Consider the following 18,153-nt stretch of genomic DNA (forward strand, 5'->3'; position numbering starts at 1 on the left):
GTTTCCTCAGCCCATGATGTCCTTCATGTTTATTCTTTTATTTAGCATTTAATCAAGATACCAGAATATTCCAACAAGAAAAAGAACTCACATTGTATAAATTAAACTAGGCATATGTATAAGAGGTGTAGATAATTACCAGAGGCGGCAGCCAATCAAATCAATTGCCGAGCGGTCAAGCGGACAACTTCCCAAAGTGTTTTTGTCGCAAAAAACAGCTTCTCTCTTTACTTCGGGATCACTTTGCAGTTTATTATCTTTCATTTTTGTCTCTTTATTTCTACTTTGTCTGCTATTTATTGATGCTGGTTGCTTGTCTACCGCCAATCCGAAATTTTATGAGCTTTCTAGCATCGGGACTGGTCGTATAGTGTTTGCTCACTTCCACCACCTTTGATTCATTGCGCTATTGCGTATCTGCCTGTTGGGTTGAACCCCATTGCCATCGACTCTCATTATTGTTAGTGGGTTATCAGTGGTACGTATACCTCGAATCATGTGTTGTTTGCGCTCGAGATTTGACGCATCGCATCACCATGCTTGTGCGACTAGAATGAGGGTCGCTGCTATCATTACACAGACGGACCTATTCCCATACAAAGATCCATCGCGCTAACTCGACTCTTGCCAGGTCCTCCAAAATGGACGCCAAAGAAATCGAATTCAAAGCCAAGGCTCTTACCAAAGCCGCGACATCCAGCGAGCCACCAGCCAACCTGATCACCATCTTGAAGGAACTCCAAAAGGGCGTTCGACCTACAGAAGATCTCCTCCGCTCAACTCGAATCGGTATCGTGGTGAATAAACTAAAACAACACAAAGCACCCGATGTTGCGCGCCTATCGTCCGAGATTGTGTCCAGATGGAGAAGCGAGGTGAATAAGCAAAAGTCAAATGGGTCACCGCAACGTTCTAGCACACCGCGAACCGGCACGGCGTCGCCCGCGCCGGTGAGTACACCTAGTGAGAAGGCTCTGAAATCGACAGTTCCACCCGAAAAACGGTCGTGGAAGGCGGATGGTGTCGATACGAACGTCACGAATAATAAGACCCGCGATAGCTGTCTTGGTCTGATGTACGATGGATTATCGTTTATGTCTACCGAGTCTACGAAGATCGTGTTGACGAAGGCGATAGCTGTAGAAGCTGCGGCGTTCACATCGTTCGGGCCCGAAACTAAAGAACAATACAAGACCAAAATTCGAAGTCTTTTCCAAAACTTGAAGAACAAGTCAAATCCACAACTTCGACAGCGTGTGCTTTCGGGTGATGTGACGCCGGACAAGTTTGTCAACATGACCCACGACGAACTCAAGTCTGACGAGCGAAGGGCGCTGGACCAGAAGATCCAAAAGGAGAATATGGACAAGGCAATGGTTGCGCAGGCCGAACGAAGTATCAGCTCAAGCCTGCAATGCGGTAAATGTGGTCAGCGCAAGGTTACTTATACCGAGGCCCAGACGCGCAGTGCTGATGAACCGATGACATTGTTCTGTACTTGTTTGAATTGCGGAAAGTCGTGGAAGCAGTAATATTTTTCTTCGTTTCATTTCGTTCTTGTGGTCAACTTTTAGAATGATTGATACGTAGGTATGGTCCCAGGTCGAGACTACCGTTCATCTCGATGGGAACAGGAGTTGCGGTGCTTTTACTCTTTGCTTTCAACTTTTGTTTCAAAATTGTAACTTTAGCACAACATCTTTCTTCACTTCCTGATCTAGCAAATCTGAAATAATAATACAATCGATCTACCGATCCAAAAAACATTTTTTCACCCCGAACTCCCACCGAAAGACAGTCCAGCCCCCAATTTGTCCTTGATTGGATAATCCTCCCCTCCCAAAACTTCATCCACCTTATGAGCTCCAGCAACAGACCTCCTCACGTTACCCCGATTCGCAGATTCGAGATCTTTTAATTCTCCTCTAGAAGCCAAAAACGCAGCTCCCGTATCAGCCCAAACCCTATACTCTTGCACCTTGAGCCCTTGCCCGGCATCAGGTTCACTTTCCCCCGTTAAATCCTCGGACAGGACAACGCGCCACACAAAGGTTTCCAGCCAACTCTCCTTCGTCTCCTTGGAAGTAAATCGCGCGTGGCCACGAAGACACACAGTCAGGATTTGTGGGTCAACGACCCAGTCGTCCTCATCGTCGAAGCATGCGTCGCTGATGGTGAGGTATTGCGCGAGTAAATCGAAGTATTCGCCTACGGCTTGGAGACCGATGAAGTCGCGGCCGAGGAATGGTAGAAAGGGCTGAAAGAGGGGGGAGCCATGTTCGTGTACGAGGGGTGCGGGAGAGGAAGTGAAGTGTGCTAGGATGGCGGGCGTGGAGGCATTGGAGGTGAATGCTGAGATGAGGGAGCGGATGGAGGAGAGAAGGGCTGGTCGCGGGGTGGGCATCTCATTGTCTCTTTGTTCTTGTATTGTTGATGTTAATTTCGTGGTTTTTACGCGATAAATCACGAAGATTGCAAATGCGCGATGTTGAGGTGTTTTTGATCCTTTTGACAGAAGTATGATGTCATCTGAGAGCTGTCCCAAAGAGGAAATATCATTCCAAAGTTTCTCTACGCCGACAAACTTGTCAAAAATCAGCACAATGGTTATAAAGCAGCATGAAGTGTTTTATATTAATTCCTAAACACATGCAGGGTCTAAGAAAACGGCCTGTTGAGTGTTGAGAGGAAACATCCCGATGAGGAAAGTAGGGCAAGGGCAACCCATTAGGGCTTGGGTATCTAAGCATGTATTTTTTATTTTCTGGTATTTCTAGATACGTAGTATCTTCCGCCTTCTAGGATGGATGTATTGAGGTCCACTCATCTAAGCCCAAGGCGTGCGATCAATCCAGTCAACATACCCAAACCCACCGCCCACATACCCAAACTGAAACACCTTGGCAGGCTCATCATACTCCTTCCACACAGTCTGATTCAATATCGTATCCCAACCCCCGACAACACGTCCCGTCTCATTCCATCCAGGCCCATACGACTCAAACTCCGCCTGTAGCGTCACACCCGGCGTATAATTCTCAACGCCTTTATTCACCCAATCCTTATACCCACTACTCTGAATACTGGCATCTTCATACGTGCGCGCAAAGATTGACCTATGCATTGAATTCCAGGGTCTTCCCAATGCACATTTACCTTTAATCGTTGCAGCGATTGAGGTATTGGCAGCGTTGATGGTGGAATCGACAACGTAGACCCCGAATTTGTTGGCGTATGTGGTGTTTGTGCCTTTCCAGGCTGTAATACCACCACCGCAAGAACGGAGTTGTAAAGCGCAGGATTGGAACCATGCTGTGCCGAAACCATACATGAAATCGGTCTGGCCGGCGATGATGGAGTCGTAGAAGTAGGCGTTGCCGAGTTTGCCGATGTATACCTAATTCAATATATGTCAGTGGAAATGGGGACGCATTACAAGTAGAGGGGGAGAGCTGGAGTATACCGTATCCTGATAAGAATAGAAACCAGAGTAGTAAAACCCGGCATTCGCATAGCTTACGCTGACAGCCAGCGATGGTCCAGAAGAGTACTCGGAGAACACATTTCTGAAATCGATGTTATAAACCCTGAAGTCGGTACTGCCATACGGCGTGTCGACCGGAACAGGCCATCCCGTTGGGCCAGCACCGGTGAGAGAGGCATTCTGCGTCGGTGCTACAGTTAATACACTAGTAAATGCATTGTCTAGATAAGTGGCATTGTTTGCTGCACTCCAATAGACGGTGACTTGATTCTCGCTAGCATTTAATGGGTGGCTTGTCTCACCGAGGAGAGTGACGGGGCCCGGGCGAGTAATGTTCAATTGTTCGGTATAGCTGCCGGCGCGGATAAAGATTGTGGCTGATGAATTGTCATGGGGAAGAGAGAGAATGGCGGATTGGATTGAGGTGAACTGTGCGTGCTTGGAAGAAGAGGAAGTGTTTTCCTTTGAGACGATGATTGTGTGGTGGGGACAAGCTGAGAGGACGCCGGCCTGGCAAGGCAGTCGAGAGTTGATTTTGCTTGCTGGTGCTGATAGAGCTGTAGGAAGAAATGCGGACAATGTAGCCAAAGTCTGAAGGACTTTGTTGGTATCAAGAAACTTCATGATAAAAAGGTGCTTGTATTCCAAGGCCCTGCTTTTCAAGTACCAAGCCACAGCAGTATGTCTTCAGCTTATTCCTCACCCTTTCTTTAGAAAATTGAATCTAAGCAGCAATTGGGCTTCTTATATAGCCTTACCACATGCAAAGGACTTGACAACATTCTCAAATTTTATCCGGGGGTATATGCGGGGAAACGATAGCTTCCACCTCTGGATTATCTCCCTTGGTAGGCTAGAGAAATAAATGTACACTTCCAAATTAACCAAGCCTCTACATCAGATCAGAATGTTTATCAAGAAAGCTTCTTTTTCAGAAAACAGCGTTCTGATTCGTGTATAGCCTGGACCTTGCAGATTACGCGTGGTAGTTATATCTCCGTTTAGGGTTAGGAGACGGAGAAATTGTGTCCACCTCTTACAGGGCAGGCATGAATAAGGAGATTTTAAACAAGAGTTATATGGTTCTAGGGATTAAAAATATTGGCAATAAGATAGAGGTGATTATTGAGACTGGGAAAAACAAAGGGCATGTCATTATCATAATTATAAACAAGGCTATCTACATAACAGCACGTTTAACAACAAACTCATCTAAAACCTCAACAGCCTGCTTCTTATGCACCGGTACACCATAACCACCACCACCAGGAGTCTGTACAATAAACCTATCACCCGTATTCATCGCCATAGATGCCTTGGCTCCAACAGATATAGTCCGCACAGATCCATCAATAGGATCCTTCCGAATCCACATATTCACACCTCTCTTTCCGTCCTCGCCGCCAGCCATACCATACGGCGCCACAACTCTTCTCTCGGACAAGATGCTTACTTGTAATGGACGTCGTAATTCGATGTCGCGAATACAGCCATCACCACCCCGATTTCGGCCTGCGCCACCACTGCCCTTGCGGATACTAAATTCGCGCAGAAGCACGGGGTAACGCTTCTCAAAGGTCTCCGGGTCAGTCATACGTGTATTTGTACTGCCTGTATGAACACCAGATTGACCCTCCCAATTTGCGCCTGCACCTGCACCACCGGCGATGGTTTCGTAGTATCCGAATCCCTTAGTCACAGCGCCAGTAACGGGGTCCTTGCCACCGTAGCCGAAAGTGAGGTTGTTGCATGTTCCTTGGCTAGCACCCATGACTCGGAATGCCTTGAGGATAACGTCGATAATGCGCTGTGCTGTCTCAACGTTTGATCCTACCGTTGCGGCTTTCATGCTTGGGGAGAGGATTGTGTTGGGTGGGCAGACGACGTTGATGGGTGCTAGGCAGCCTTGGTTCAGGGGGATGTCGGTGGATATCATGGATCGGAGACAGTACATAATACCGCTGTACATTACTGCTGGTGGACTGTTCAGATTGTTTAGCGCTTCGGGACCGGTGCCTGTAAAGTCGAATTTGGCGGATCCGTCGGTTGGATCGATGGTGATTTTCAGTGCTAACGGGGTTCCGTCATCCATGTAATCAACTGCTTCGAGAGGTTGGCCCTGGAACCGACGACTAAAGTCTTTGAGTAGTCCACGAACGGTATCTTCGGCATTCTTTTGAACTGCACGCATATAAAGGTCGACGACGGGCCAGCTGTATTCGCGCACAAGCCCCTGGATCAGATGGATACCCTTGTTATTTGCCGCAATTCCTGCCTTGAGATCGGAGATATTATCGTTCAATGTTCTTGTACCACTACAGCTGGGATATTGAGCCGGAACCTCATAGAGAAGATGTGTAACGCCTTCTTCATCAAAGACGCCCTCTTTCACCAGTTTGAATGACTCGATGGCGGCACCTTCCTGCCATAATTCAGTCGAATTGGGTGGCATACTTCCCGCAGCGATACCACCAATATCGGCATGATGGCCACGGTTTGCGACAAAGAAGAGAATCTTTGTAGGATCATTCTCATCGAAAACAGGTGTTGTAACAGTCAAGTCTGGAAGATGAGTACCGCCGGCAATAGGATGATTTGATAGGATGACATCGCCGGGTTTCAGTTCCCCTTTGGTGTACCGTTTTGCCTGATATGCGATGGCGTATGACATTGATCCTAGATGAGCAGGTATATGGGGTGCATTGGCGACCAATTGACCGTCTGCCGAAAAGACTGCACAACTATAGTCAAGACGCTCCTTGATGTTGGTGGAAATCGACGTCTTTCGGAGAGTCTCGCCCGTCTGCTCAGCAACGCTCATGAAGCGATGACTGAACACAGATAGTTGAATAGGATCAACCTCATCTGCGGATATTTTCTTCATCTCAGCATCAAGTAGATCAATGACAACGTGTTCATCCAAAACAGTCGCCTCGCTAGCAGGGTCGACGACGATGGTCTGAGTTGCATCAATGATCATAGCTGGTCCAAGTATAACGCTTCCCTTAGGTACATCTTGTAGATGGAAGATACGCGAGTCTGTCCATCCCTCTTTTTCAAAATATACTTTTCGAACCAGAGCTGGTTTTAGATCTTGTTGAGATGAACGATTGATTTCTTTCAATTGCTTGAATGGACTCTTGATCTTGACGTCCACAGCTTTGCCAACGGATCGGAGACGCACGTCATCAACTAGGATCTCGCGTGGTTGAGTAAAGCCAAACTCGCGCTTGTGACGAGCAATGAACCCCTCGGAAAAGGTGGAGGCATCAGACTCGGAAATCATAAGTGAAGTATCACTGCCACGGTATCGCATGTTGAGGAACAATTCATGTGAAATCTGAGTTTCAGCAAAGCCTTCCTCAATGAGTTGCTTGGTACTTCGTTGTCGGAGCGCATCAGCTCGCTTCTCGATACGAGGAGCGGAATCCTCGTTGTAAGCGCCAGACTCGGGCTCTTGGAGCTCGACAACAACATCTGCCAGAGCCATTCCATAGGCTGATAGGATACTGGAGAAACGATGAATCAGTACTCGCTTGATGCCGAGATTACGCGCAATTGCAGTTGCATGCTGTCCGCCGGCACCACCAAAGCATACTAGATTATGAGCGGCGGTCTCATAACCACGGCCCTCGCTCAAAGCGCGAATAGGACGTGTCATAGATGCATTCGCAACAAGAAGGAAGCCCATAGCGACCTGTTCTGGTGTTAGGGTTTCTGTGCCTTTCTTTTCTCCATTGACGACTTCAGTGAGTTCCAAGAATTTCTTCTTGACAACATCAAAGTCTAGAGGACGAGCAAAGTAATCCGGCAGAATACGGCCAAGAAAGAAATTGGCATCGGTGATTGTAAGAGGTCCTCCTTTGCCGTAACATGCTGGACCGGGATATGCTCCTGCAGATTCGGGACCGGCAACGAACAAGCCATTGCGCCAGAAGAGCATGGAGCCTCCACCAGCTGCTACGGTATGGACATCTAGCTGAGGGCTTTGAAGGGCGACCTGTGAGACGGTGGTTTCAAAGACGTGTTCAAACGAACCGCTATAACGGGACACATCTGTGCTTGTTCCTCCCATATCGAAGCCAAGCACGGGCGTTGCATCTTCCTCATCATAACAAGTGCGGGCACATCCGATAACACCAGCAGCAGGACCAGAGAGAATTGCACGCAAGCCTGTAAATCTGGTGAATGAGGTAAGACCACCATCTGATTGACATAAGAGTAATTTCTTGGCGTTATGATCTTCTAAGCGTCCCTTGAAGCCCGATCGGAAACCTTCAATATACTGTGCAATAACTGGGGATAGATAAGCATCTGCGGTCGCCGATTGAGCTCGAGGAACAATCCGAATCATAGGCTGTAATTCTGAAGACACCGATGTTCTGAAACCGATTTCCCGTGCAATTGCTGCCACGGCAGCCTCATGATCCGGAAATGCAAAGGAATGCATAAACGCAATAGCCAAGGTGCGATACCCTTCGTCCCATAACGATTGAAGGTTTTGACGGACTTGTATAAGATCTGGCTTCTGTAAAATGCGGATCGCTTCTCCAGTTAGGCCTTTTACCAAAGCTGGGTCGGACTCTATATCGATGGGTTGAGGTTCGGGGTCTTCGGCGAAGCCTTCTATAGTGACACGTTCGTCTACTTCGATAACTTTCTCGTATAGACGGTCGAGTTTCGAGACAGAGAGATCGAAAATACTGGGCCGGGCTTGATTGCCAATTACAAGAAGGTCTTTGAAACCTTTTGTGATGAGAAGGGCGACCCGCTCTCCTTTGCGTTCTAAGAGAGCACTATTCCGTCCAAGTTAGCCGGTGCTCATTTAGTTTCGGGACTGTTGGGATATGATACTCACTTTGTAGCAACTGTTGTACCCATACGTATCGACTCGACCGGTGTAATATCCAAAGGTGTCCCTCTGGGAATAGTCTGCCCAGTAGCCTGTTCAAGAATCTGCCGAATACCCTCGATAGGCGCATCGTCATATTCCCCAGGATTTCTGGACAATAACTTGAAAATTAAATCATTTTCCCGGCCAGGGATGCTTGCCCAGCTATTATCCTCGATATGTATTAGTAAATGGACGAGTCATAGGGCTCGAGCGAGAGCAGAGATGAAAAACGTACAAATCGCAAAATGTACCGCCCCTGTCAATAGCAATTCTAATGCCCTTGGTTTCGCTTTCTATAGCCATTGTTCCGATTATTCTTCGCTGTCAGGATTATGTTGTTGGTGTTTGTGGTGTTGATGGATGTAAGCCACCAAAAGACAAGGCTGCAGGGGCGTCTTTATATCATACATCTTGGGTGTCGTGTGGCGACCCACGATTTGTCAAGGCATATATATTCGGTTTGATAAAGAAGCATAGCCTCCGGTCGAAAGCAATGTCCAGCCGATGGGCGTGAGTATGAGATCTGAGTCTCGAAACTCTCGATCGCGGCAACGGCAAGCCAAACGCCGAGCCGAACGTCTCGGCTCTGATAAGATATTGCCGACCGGTTTCCCCCTAACAATGGAACTCGGATCCTCTCTGGTATGTAACTAACCCACTGGAACGGCAGAGCCTCCATCGTCCCTCATCTTCAATTCCACGTAAATAGATCCACAAATAAAGACAAATACGGGGTAAGAACAGACAAAAATGCCCAAAACCGTTCGTCGGGCGGCAAAAGACAATTCTCCAGTTTCTGTGGAAGAGCTGGGTGAGCGATCTTCGAAACGTCAACGGAGCGCACAAGCGTATGTTCAGCCATCTCTCACTCATTTGATTTAGAAGGATGCTCATAAATATCTTTAGGTGTTTGAATTGTCACGATAGCAAGGTGAGGTGTTCGGGTGGCAATCCATGTCGCAACTGTGCTCGAAAACCAGAAGGCACAGAGTGTGTTTACCCATACAGAGATCGTAAGGTCCAGGTGCAGGAGAGGTAAGTCTTATGGTCTTTCAATGTTTCGGGGTTTCCGTTGCTAATACAGGTGAAATTAAAAGCTATCTAAATTGGTTAAAGCACGAGGTCTCTCTTATAAAAGGCAAAGAAATCTCGGAAGAAGATATAGTGAAACAACCATCACAAACACAATACACGCCCGAAACCTTTGAGGAAAATGACGACTCTCCAGAAAGATTCGGCAATGTTGACGTTGATCTCAAAAACCCTCTTATAGAAGACAAGGCCTGGTTCGTAACAGATAGCGCGTCGTGGCAGCCCATTTACATTGGTGAAGCGGCATGCACAGCCTTTGGTACGCGACTACGACAATTCATGAATGGCAATGAACCCGTCGCGCCGTTATCACGATCCAAGTACTCCAAACACAAAGCTTTTCTGCGCATGGCAGCCCCAGCCCCCAGATTTGAGTGGCCTAATCGTGCCTATGCGAATTTGCTGCTTAAAGTGGCGTTGCGTTTCTTGGGTAATGATTATCACTTGATGCTACGCAAGTCGACTTTAGAGAGAATGGACACAATTTATCGTACTCAGTCGCTTGAGGATCCGGTTTTTGTGTGCAAATTGTTTGCGCTCTTCTCCATGGGGGAGATGTATTCCAATCGACGATTGGGATCGACCAAGGGACCCGATGTACCCGGTACAGGGTACTTTGTGCAGGCAATGAGTCTTACCCAGGATATGCACGAGGAGGCTTCGGTGGTATATGTAGAAGCACTGTTGATTATTGTAAGTCGTCTTCATATATACCGAATAATGTGTTGCAGCGCAACTCAACTCTGACATGCAAAGGCTTTGTATTCATTGGCACTCAACCGAACAAAATCCGCATATTCCTACGCCGGAATGGCACTTCGGCTGTGTCTTACTCTAGGCCTACACCACAACGTCCCCGAAGGCTACGCAATCTCTGCCGTGGAGAGAGAACACCGCATACGGGTCTGGTGGAGTGTATACATTATCGATCGTATGACCAGCTCAAAGCTGGGTCACCCAGTCACTGTCCAGGACAGTGATATTGACGTCGACTTACCGTCAATGGAAAATCTCACGCCCAGTGAACAAGAAGAATTCTCCGACCCCTCACATCTTATTGCACATGTCAAGCTGGCAAGGATCTCGGGTGATATCATTTCTGATATATATGGTCGATCCAGTCAAACCAAGGCATTTGTGCAGAGTGTGCAGAAGATTCTCCGTAGTCTAAGGACGTGGGCGGAAACATTGCCGGAAAGTGTGCAGATATCACAAACAAAGCCCTTAAAATATTCGTCGAGAAATGTCGCCTCGTTGCATTTGTGCTTCAACCAGGTAAGCCTTTACTTCATTTCCGTCTCTGTATTAAACCATGCTCACGAGTCTAAACTTTGGTGCAAAAACAGTGCGTCATACTCACCACCCGCCCAATTCTGTTTCATGTCTTCAAATCCTGCTTCCAAGACCAAGGCTCGACAGCACCGTCACCAACTACCATGGCCCTAGCAGACGCGTGCATCCACGCGGCACGCAGCTCCAACGGCCTCCTAACCCAACTCTGGATCGACGCCGGAATGGCAATCTACGGATACTTCGATGCGCACTACCTGTTTTCTTCGACCATCATTCTAATGATGTCCAGCATCCTGGGTACAAACAACAGCGACGCGGACCGCGAAGCCGTCGACACTGCATCCGATATTATGGAGTCGATCGTGAAAGATGGCAATCTGCCCGCAGCCGGGTTTTATGAGCATTTCCTCGAGATCCGAAAAGTGATTCTGGAATTCGCGGATCGCAGTACCAGTGGCAATGGAAATGGTTCCGCGCAGGCGATGGAGCATATAGCTGAATTAATTATGCCGGGGGGTGCAGACATCGGCCGGAATGATGACGGTGACGGACAGCAGAACCCTCTCGATGACAATAACAGTGCATTCTTGACGCAGAGTCGATTGAATAATCCCTCCATCGAAGACTTTTTGACTCAGGCTGGTATTCCGATTGGGATGGAGATGGCAGGTAATAATAACATATCAACGCCAGGGCCGTGGTCCAACGGATTGATTTCCACTGGCTGGCTGTTTGAATAGGTTGGAGTGGGCGGAGGGGAGTCTGTATATAGTGATGATTTGATGATTTATGAATTGATGATGATTTTGATTATGTTGCTTCGCATTCTAGCTTTCCTGGAAAGGACTATACCTATAAAAGGATTCTAATAATGTACATTTGGAAACGTTGATCTTTCAAACTCAACCTGTTGCTGTCATGGAACTTCGTCAAAGGCAGAGTAGCGTACCTGTAGGCTCCCGCTCTATCTCGTGGGGCCAGAGCTCCATCCCCCGACGGTACTAGTACATATATGGAAATCCGCATACTCTGGAGTCTGTAGCGGTCAACCCTACATAGTACTACTACATACGTATACTATGTAGTAAGTTCCGTAGGTACATACTACGGTACATCTGGAAAGCTATTCCAGACTCGCCAAACTTCGCTCCAATCAGGAAGCGTCGTACGTATGCACTATCGTCACATGAACCGTTAAACTAGAACATGGCACATGCCGTGCATGTCGCGCTAGTCCTGATTCGGAGAACACAACACAACTGCCGGGGAAGCTCCGTCGGAGGAGAATACTGCCGCATCGGCTAATGGATGTCCCCAGCCTTGCGTTCCTTGCCTTGCCCGACAGACAGACAGACTCAATTGAGAGAGAGAGGCAAGATTGCTAGAGGAGTGGATTGGGAGAGAGGTGTTTATAGATAGACACAGGTGTCAACCGGTTAAAAATAAACCGTAAGCAAACGGCGTGTAGACATGGTGGGTAACTGATGTGACAGCAGGAAGATGCCGTCTCGCCCGAGAGATGCTCTTGCTCTGTACTCTGTACTCCGTACAGAGTCAGACTAGAGTAGGTTTCAAGCACGCCATACTTATCCGATACGCTTGGACGCTAGTTTCATTGCTTCCAAGCGTGGGGTTATCCCGACGTTTTGTTGAAATATCGCCAAGCGGCCCAAGCCAGGTCCAGGCGAGCTGTGGCGGTGTCTTGTCTTCCACGTGATGGCACCCCAAATCCACTTACTCTGTACAGACAACTTGCAGAGGGATTCCTGGTTGATGACTTCATTTATGAACATAGTAGTTATTTGGAAAATCGGGAATACTACGTGGTAGGTTTGTGGGGAGTTACGTAGTGAGTTATACAGGGTACAATCTTTGGACAAACTGGTATTGATGTAATTTGCTGGTTTAATAGAAGGACGCCGTCAATACGAGGGCACGATCATGATGTATGCGATGTGTACCCCCCATGAGCCTATAGCTACGTACTTGCACCCCCACGCCGTCTTCTCCCCGTGGGGAGCACACGTACCACTGAGGGTTAATAACTATCCATGTGAGCGCAACAGCCCACAATGTCATTTAATGAATTAGCCGGATTCCATGTCTCTGCTTCGTGGCTGGTACCAGCTTGCAGAAGAGGCAGGAGAACCCTCAAAATCACTTGCCACTGTCCCTGGCTCATCCTATCAATCAATCTTAAGCAAAACCAACGCCATGACCCAGGAAACCGGGAAACCTTGTTCGCACAATTAGACGAACGCAATACTAGTACAAGTAGTACATCAATTCGGCCCGAGGCATGCTTGTATCACATTTTGCGAGTTTCTTGCTTTTAGGCTGCTAGCTTGCTAGGGATAACAAAAGCATGGCATATGGGGCCCCCCCCCTAACTTTCCACGTCAAGTTCCGCAAAAAAACGAGGCCAATCAAGGGGCCGGCTTTAGTTGCCTAGAACAGACCTGCTCCACCTTCGACTCGGTACCGACGCTGATTTCCAAATTGGGCAATTTCTGCAGCTCTCTTAGAGGTTGAACGTCAACTCCCCGCAGTGGAGAGGGTGCGTGCTAGCTAGCGTACTGGGGGTTGAAATTCACGGAATAATGCCGATCGTAGGGAAGGTTGGGCGAGATCAGAACTTGGGCCGGCTATTCATATCAGTAATGCCGTGTGTGTGGTGCAGTGTTCATCGCTCTGAGTCATTTTAATCCCACCTAGCTGTTGGCAGCTCGTGTCCAGACCCAATTGTCGAACGGTACCAATTATCTAGTTAGTGATGCGATTGATTTAGATTTTGGGGAAGTGGTCCCTGTGAGGGGTTGCGTGGTTTTTTTCTTTTTGTTCGTAATTCTTGACTTGCCTTCCTCCGGATTTCATCTTTCTCTAGAATTCATTCTTGTTCATACATACGAAGACTTTACTATTGATCAGAATTGAGTTGAATACGAAGAACATTGATGCATTGAATCGAAAAGCTACACTAAATACACTGCACACTTCTATAGCATCCCTTGCAGCGTGCATTCACCATGCCGAAACGTTCCTGGAATCAAGTCGACGGAGCAGCTTCACAGTCAGCCCGTCGCGGCGCAAACAAAACCTCAAAAACAGACATCCACATCAAACCCGGAAGCCCAAGTAGCCCGGACGACGTCAAGGCCAATTTCTCGCATCCTCCCACTCCGACATTGACGGATGGCGGGTCGGAGCCTCGATCAGCAAAGTCTGGATCACGTCAAAGAGCTGCTAGCACTCATTCGGATGACAATGAGCAGATTTCATGGCCGTCTATTACGCGCAAGGTGAAGGCTTGTGCGGCTTGTCGGAAGCAAAAAGTGAGGCCAGAGTCCGAAGAAAAGAGACACTCAGAACGGAAAACTAATCCGAAGTAGATAAAATGTGACATGGACGATGATCATCCTCCATGCAAACGATGCAAGGAAAGAGGTTTATCGTGTAAACTCAACAAGAGCTTGCAGACGCTCATCGATGAAGAGTCAAGGTAATGCCCGCTTTCATCGTGGTAGAAGGAATGGTCACTGACAGCTATCACAGATGGCGCAAAACAGTCAGCCATGACCTGACCATCATGCACTCCGCACTCGAACAAACGTTGCGCGCATTGTCACTCCCATCGCTACCTGCTCTACACACCCCACTACCAGAGCTTGGTGGTCTCCAAGAACCAGAAGCACCCATCACTCACACAACCGAGTCCATCACCGCTAGGGATCCTGAATATCATCGATTACAACCGGCTCAAGAGACTTCAGCACACATCCCAATCGAATCACTATACGAACTAACCCGCCTACGCTCCCTACGAGGAGAGACTGTAGAAGAACAACCCTCTAATCACGACGATTTCATCTCCCGCGGGCTGGTCCCCATCGACGAAGCCGAAAAACTATTCCATTTCTACCAAACCCAGCTAGACCCCTACATCTACGGTCTAGCCAGCAAGTATAAGACACTGGACAGCCTCCGTCAAAGTTCCTCTTTACTCACAGCCTGCATCTGCACAGTCGCAGCATCACATCAAGCCGGCAATGGTCAATTATACGAAACATGCAATCAAGAATTCCGCCGATTAGTCTCCGGCTCAATGTTTGAGCGCCGCGTCGGTCTCGATTATTTGCGTGCCTTGGTGATTGGGTCCTATTGGTTGAGCGATGTTTCGTGGACACTGGCTGGTCTGGCAGTCCGACGCGCAAGTGATATCAATCTTCACAAGTTTTATTACCGGATTATTGATTCGACGAATGGGTTTGCGCAGACGCCCGATAGCTGGGATCCGTCAGACCCTGAAGCCTCGATTGACCCTGTTCGGTTGTGGTATTTGTTGTATATATGTGACCAGCATTTGTCGATCTTGTACACACGAGCACCCATGATCCGGGAAGATGACACCATCCGTGGGTGGCGCGCATATCTCGAGTCACCGCATGCTTCGCAGTCGGATATACGCATTTCGTCGCAGGTAGCACTCATGACATTGCTAGGCCAGATCCGCGAGTTCTTTGGTGTTGATGCATCAAAGCCCATTCCTCGCGGCGCCATGCCTCACATCAACACATTCAGCCACCACCTCGATAAATGGCTTGCCCATTGGTCTTCCAAACTCTGTAAGTTTCCTTCCGTAGCCTCTCTCTCTCTAACCCAGATGATAAAACTAATATCTGTAGACCCCAACGAACATATCGGCAACTTCCCCTCCAAAGGAATCCTCCTACATTACCACTTCGGCAAACTCCATCTTTACTCTCACGTTTTCCGCGGCCTCAAATCCGGCGATCTCATTGAACACATCCCGTCCTACTTCAAAGACGCAGCCTCAACAGCCGTATCCCACGCCACCACCATTTTGGAATTGTTGCTCGGCGATGCCGACATTCGTCGTAGCATAATCGGTGTACCGCATTACTTCCACACAATGGTCGCATTCGCATGCGTCGTGTTACTCAAAGTCGCGGATCGGTATCGAGATGATCTCGGCATCGACGTCGCAACCACCCATTCCCTCATTCAGCGTGTGTTCGATTTTTTCAGACACGTGAATTGTGGGCAGTATCATCTCGTGCCTTGGATGGCCGATGGGCTTGCGAAGATGCTTGCTCAATCTTCTGCCGCTCAAAGTTCGAGGGGTAGTATGAGCAGCGGCAGCATCAACGGCAGCATTAATGGTAGCGTCAACAGTAGCAGCTCGCACTCCAACGTCCCCTTATCATGGGACAACCATCATCATCAACCCAGAAGTAGGAACAGAGGACTCAACACAATGAGTCCCTCCCTCGTGCACCACGACTCCGTCGACAACACCCTGTTCAACGGCGTCAGCGAAATCCCCGAACAACCATCATTCTTGTCCCTAGACCCGAACTTCGGTAATCTCAACGCCGAGGATGATGATCATCACCATCATGGCATGATGGTGGGCGGCGGCGGTGCTGGTATGGGCAGCAGCGGTGCAGGACCGTTTTTGCCGATGTTGGATGGTGGTGATTATGGGTTGACTGATATGAGTTTTAATTTCGTATAATTTGTCGCCTATACCTAGATCTTGTGTCACGACTTTTTATGCTTTGGGGTGGTACATGTATTTTTTCATTTTTTTTTTTTTTCCATACCCTTTTGATGCTGTTTTTCAAATTTATGTGGCGTTGATGTTGCACGATAGGCATTTCGGATCCTCGATGTTTTCACGAAGCACATGTAGATAGACTTTAAAGTAATTTAGGCATCAAGGAATACATACATATATATATCTATACCAGCTTCTCGAACTTTCAACTACAAACCCAGGAACCAAGTCCGAAAAACGGCATTCTCTCCGCCGACCTGGCTAGACATCGTCTCGGATTTGTGAATCCATGTACCTACCTATAACTATAGGATACTTGGCTGATATCATTGAACAGATTAGGTTTGTTTCTTCATTGCTAGTTACTGGCTGTGTCTGTATCAATGCGGATGGTACTGGGGAGTTAGTTATCTTCAATGACGGAGGCTAGGAGAGCAAAAGAGGAGAAATGGATTCCAGCCCCAGTTTGTTCATAAAAGGTTGGTAAGTTAGAGCACTCATGTCATGTCATCAGATTTGATTTCTGTCCGTGTATGATAAACTTCCAGAACTCAAGATGCAAATAAAGTTCTCGCCTGTCGCCCCAAGCCGCTGTAAAGATAGACCGGTTACCGTACGGATTACTCTTTCAGGTTTCCCGAACAGAACACGGAAAACCTCCAAGAAAAATGGGAATGTACGGAACAACTCCGACCCTGGACCTCGAGACTCGCGGTGGAGAGACACAGGATTAAGTTAAGTTAGTTATTCTCGTGATATGAGTCAGGATATGGGTTTCATCTAGTGGTGTCTCGGGCTCAATTCACGCGAAGGCCGAGTTTGGTCGTATTGTGAACATGCTTTCCCTCTATGTGGCTCTTGTTTTTAAGACGGCCAAGTAAGTTGTTGACCTATGTGTGTGCGATATTTTTGACTTGAGATGGCTATGGGGAGAGCATCTCGAAGAAGGGTCTTTGGTAATCTAGGTACAAGTCTGACCAGTCTAGAAGAATAGGGCTTGTTTAAGCAATCAATCTACTCTGTAGAGTGAGTGGTTGGGCGCCATTTAGCCACACCTTCCTCATTTTACGTCAATCCAGTAAGTTTATGACTTGACTCGGGAAAAAAAAAAGCAAGAAATCGCACAAGGACAAAAGAATCCCCCCCCCACCAATCATGCAACCCGTACTACAGAGTATACTCCGTAAATTTGTTTTCTTCTCGCCGAATTAGATGCTGGCATTACTTAGAGCAGTACGTATTTCCCTGCCTGTACTAGTAGATCCTTTTGCTCCATTCCTAGCAATTTGCGGGGTTTGTGAATAATCGCCATACCGGATTTCCTCAAATAGAACCACGTAAATCTCAATACGTACTATTAGATATCATAGACGGGGCCGTTAATGCATAGGAGTACGTAGACAACAGCTATATAGTCTCTGACAAATCCATTTGATGTTATTCACAAAACTCGGGTTTCAAGTCCTACTCTACTATATAGTTATCATAAGCCCTAATTAGCTACGTCCTACTTAGGGATCGGCATGTTCTTCCCCACGGACCCCGGAACCCCCACAACCGCCTCCGCACCCCAGACTTTCAGCCAAGTGATTTCTGTCAGCCACTTACTTAACCTAGGTAATAACTTACATGGAACTTAACTAGTTACTCTGTAGTTAACTAAGTTACCTTAGATTGAGATGTTTTGACGTCTGTCGGATTTTGCGCCGAGTCGTTGTCTGTTTTCTGACGCTATAGCAAGAGACTAGTGTCGAGTCTGCTGAAGCTGGCCACCCCTTGACGACCACTTGAAGTTCTCTGGCCATCCTTTTA

General features: G+C 47.7%; 6 protein-coding genes across 6 annotated transcripts; 3 read left to right on the top strand and 3 right to left on the bottom strand.

The window, feature by feature from the left end:
* Positions 1-641: 641 nt before the first annotated feature.
* EYB26_004828 (uncharacterized protein) lies at positions 642-1,532 on the top strand (the record flags this gene model as incomplete). Its single annotated transcript, XM_054264119.1, has 1 exon — positions 642-1,532. One exon carries the CDS (start codon positions 642-644, stop codon positions 1,530-1,532), a length of 891 nt encoding a protein of 296 aa, XP_054120094.1.
* A 239-nt stretch (positions 1,533-1,771) lies between these two features.
* EYB26_004829 (uncharacterized protein) lies at positions 1,772-2,404 on the bottom strand (the record flags this gene model as incomplete). The annotated part of the gene is made up of 1 exon (XM_054264120.1): positions 1,772-2,404. One exon carries the CDS (start codon positions 2,402-2,404, stop codon positions 1,772-1,774), a length of 633 nt encoding a protein of 210 aa, XP_054120095.1.
* A 423-nt stretch (positions 2,405-2,827) lies between these two features.
* Positions 2,828-4,108, bottom strand: EYB26_004830 (uncharacterized protein; the record flags this gene model as incomplete). Its single annotated transcript, XM_054264121.1, has 2 exons — positions 2,828-3,397; positions 3,464-4,108. 2 exons carry the CDS (start codon positions 4,106-4,108, stop codon positions 2,828-2,830), a joined length of 1,215 nt encoding a protein of 404 aa, XP_054120096.1.
* A 556-nt stretch (positions 4,109-4,664) lies between these two features.
* EYB26_004831 (uncharacterized protein) lies at positions 4,665-8,681 on the bottom strand (the record flags this gene model as incomplete). Its single annotated transcript, XM_054264122.1, has 3 exons — positions 4,665-8,280; positions 8,343-8,540; positions 8,614-8,681. 3 exons carry the CDS (start codon positions 8,679-8,681, stop codon positions 4,665-4,667), a joined length of 3,882 nt encoding a protein of 1,293 aa, XP_054120097.1.
* Positions 8,682-9,128: 447 nt separating this feature from the next.
* Positions 9,129-11,503, top strand: EYB26_004832 (uncharacterized protein; the record flags this gene model as incomplete). Its single annotated transcript, XM_054264123.1, has 5 exons — positions 9,129-9,226; positions 9,285-9,413; positions 9,476-10,163; positions 10,227-10,745; positions 10,817-11,503. 5 exons carry the CDS (start codon positions 9,129-9,131, stop codon positions 11,501-11,503), a joined length of 2,121 nt encoding a protein of 706 aa, XP_054120098.1.
* A 2,286-nt stretch (positions 11,504-13,789) lies between these two features.
* EYB26_004833 (uncharacterized protein) lies at positions 13,790-16,299 on the top strand (the record flags this gene model as incomplete). The annotated part of the gene is made up of 4 exons (XM_054264124.1): positions 13,790-14,095; positions 14,153-14,262; positions 14,316-15,385; positions 15,446-16,299. 4 exons carry the CDS (start codon positions 13,790-13,792, stop codon positions 16,297-16,299), a joined length of 2,340 nt encoding a protein of 779 aa, XP_054120099.1.
* Between the last annotated feature and the right edge of the window lie 1,854 nt (positions 16,300-18,153).

This window comes from Talaromyces marneffei, chromosome 3, assembly GCF_009556855.1.
Source record: "Talaromyces marneffei chromosome 3, complete sequence".
Lineage (NCBI taxonomy): Eukaryota > Fungi > Ascomycota > Eurotiomycetes > Eurotiales > Trichocomaceae > Talaromyces > Talaromyces marneffei.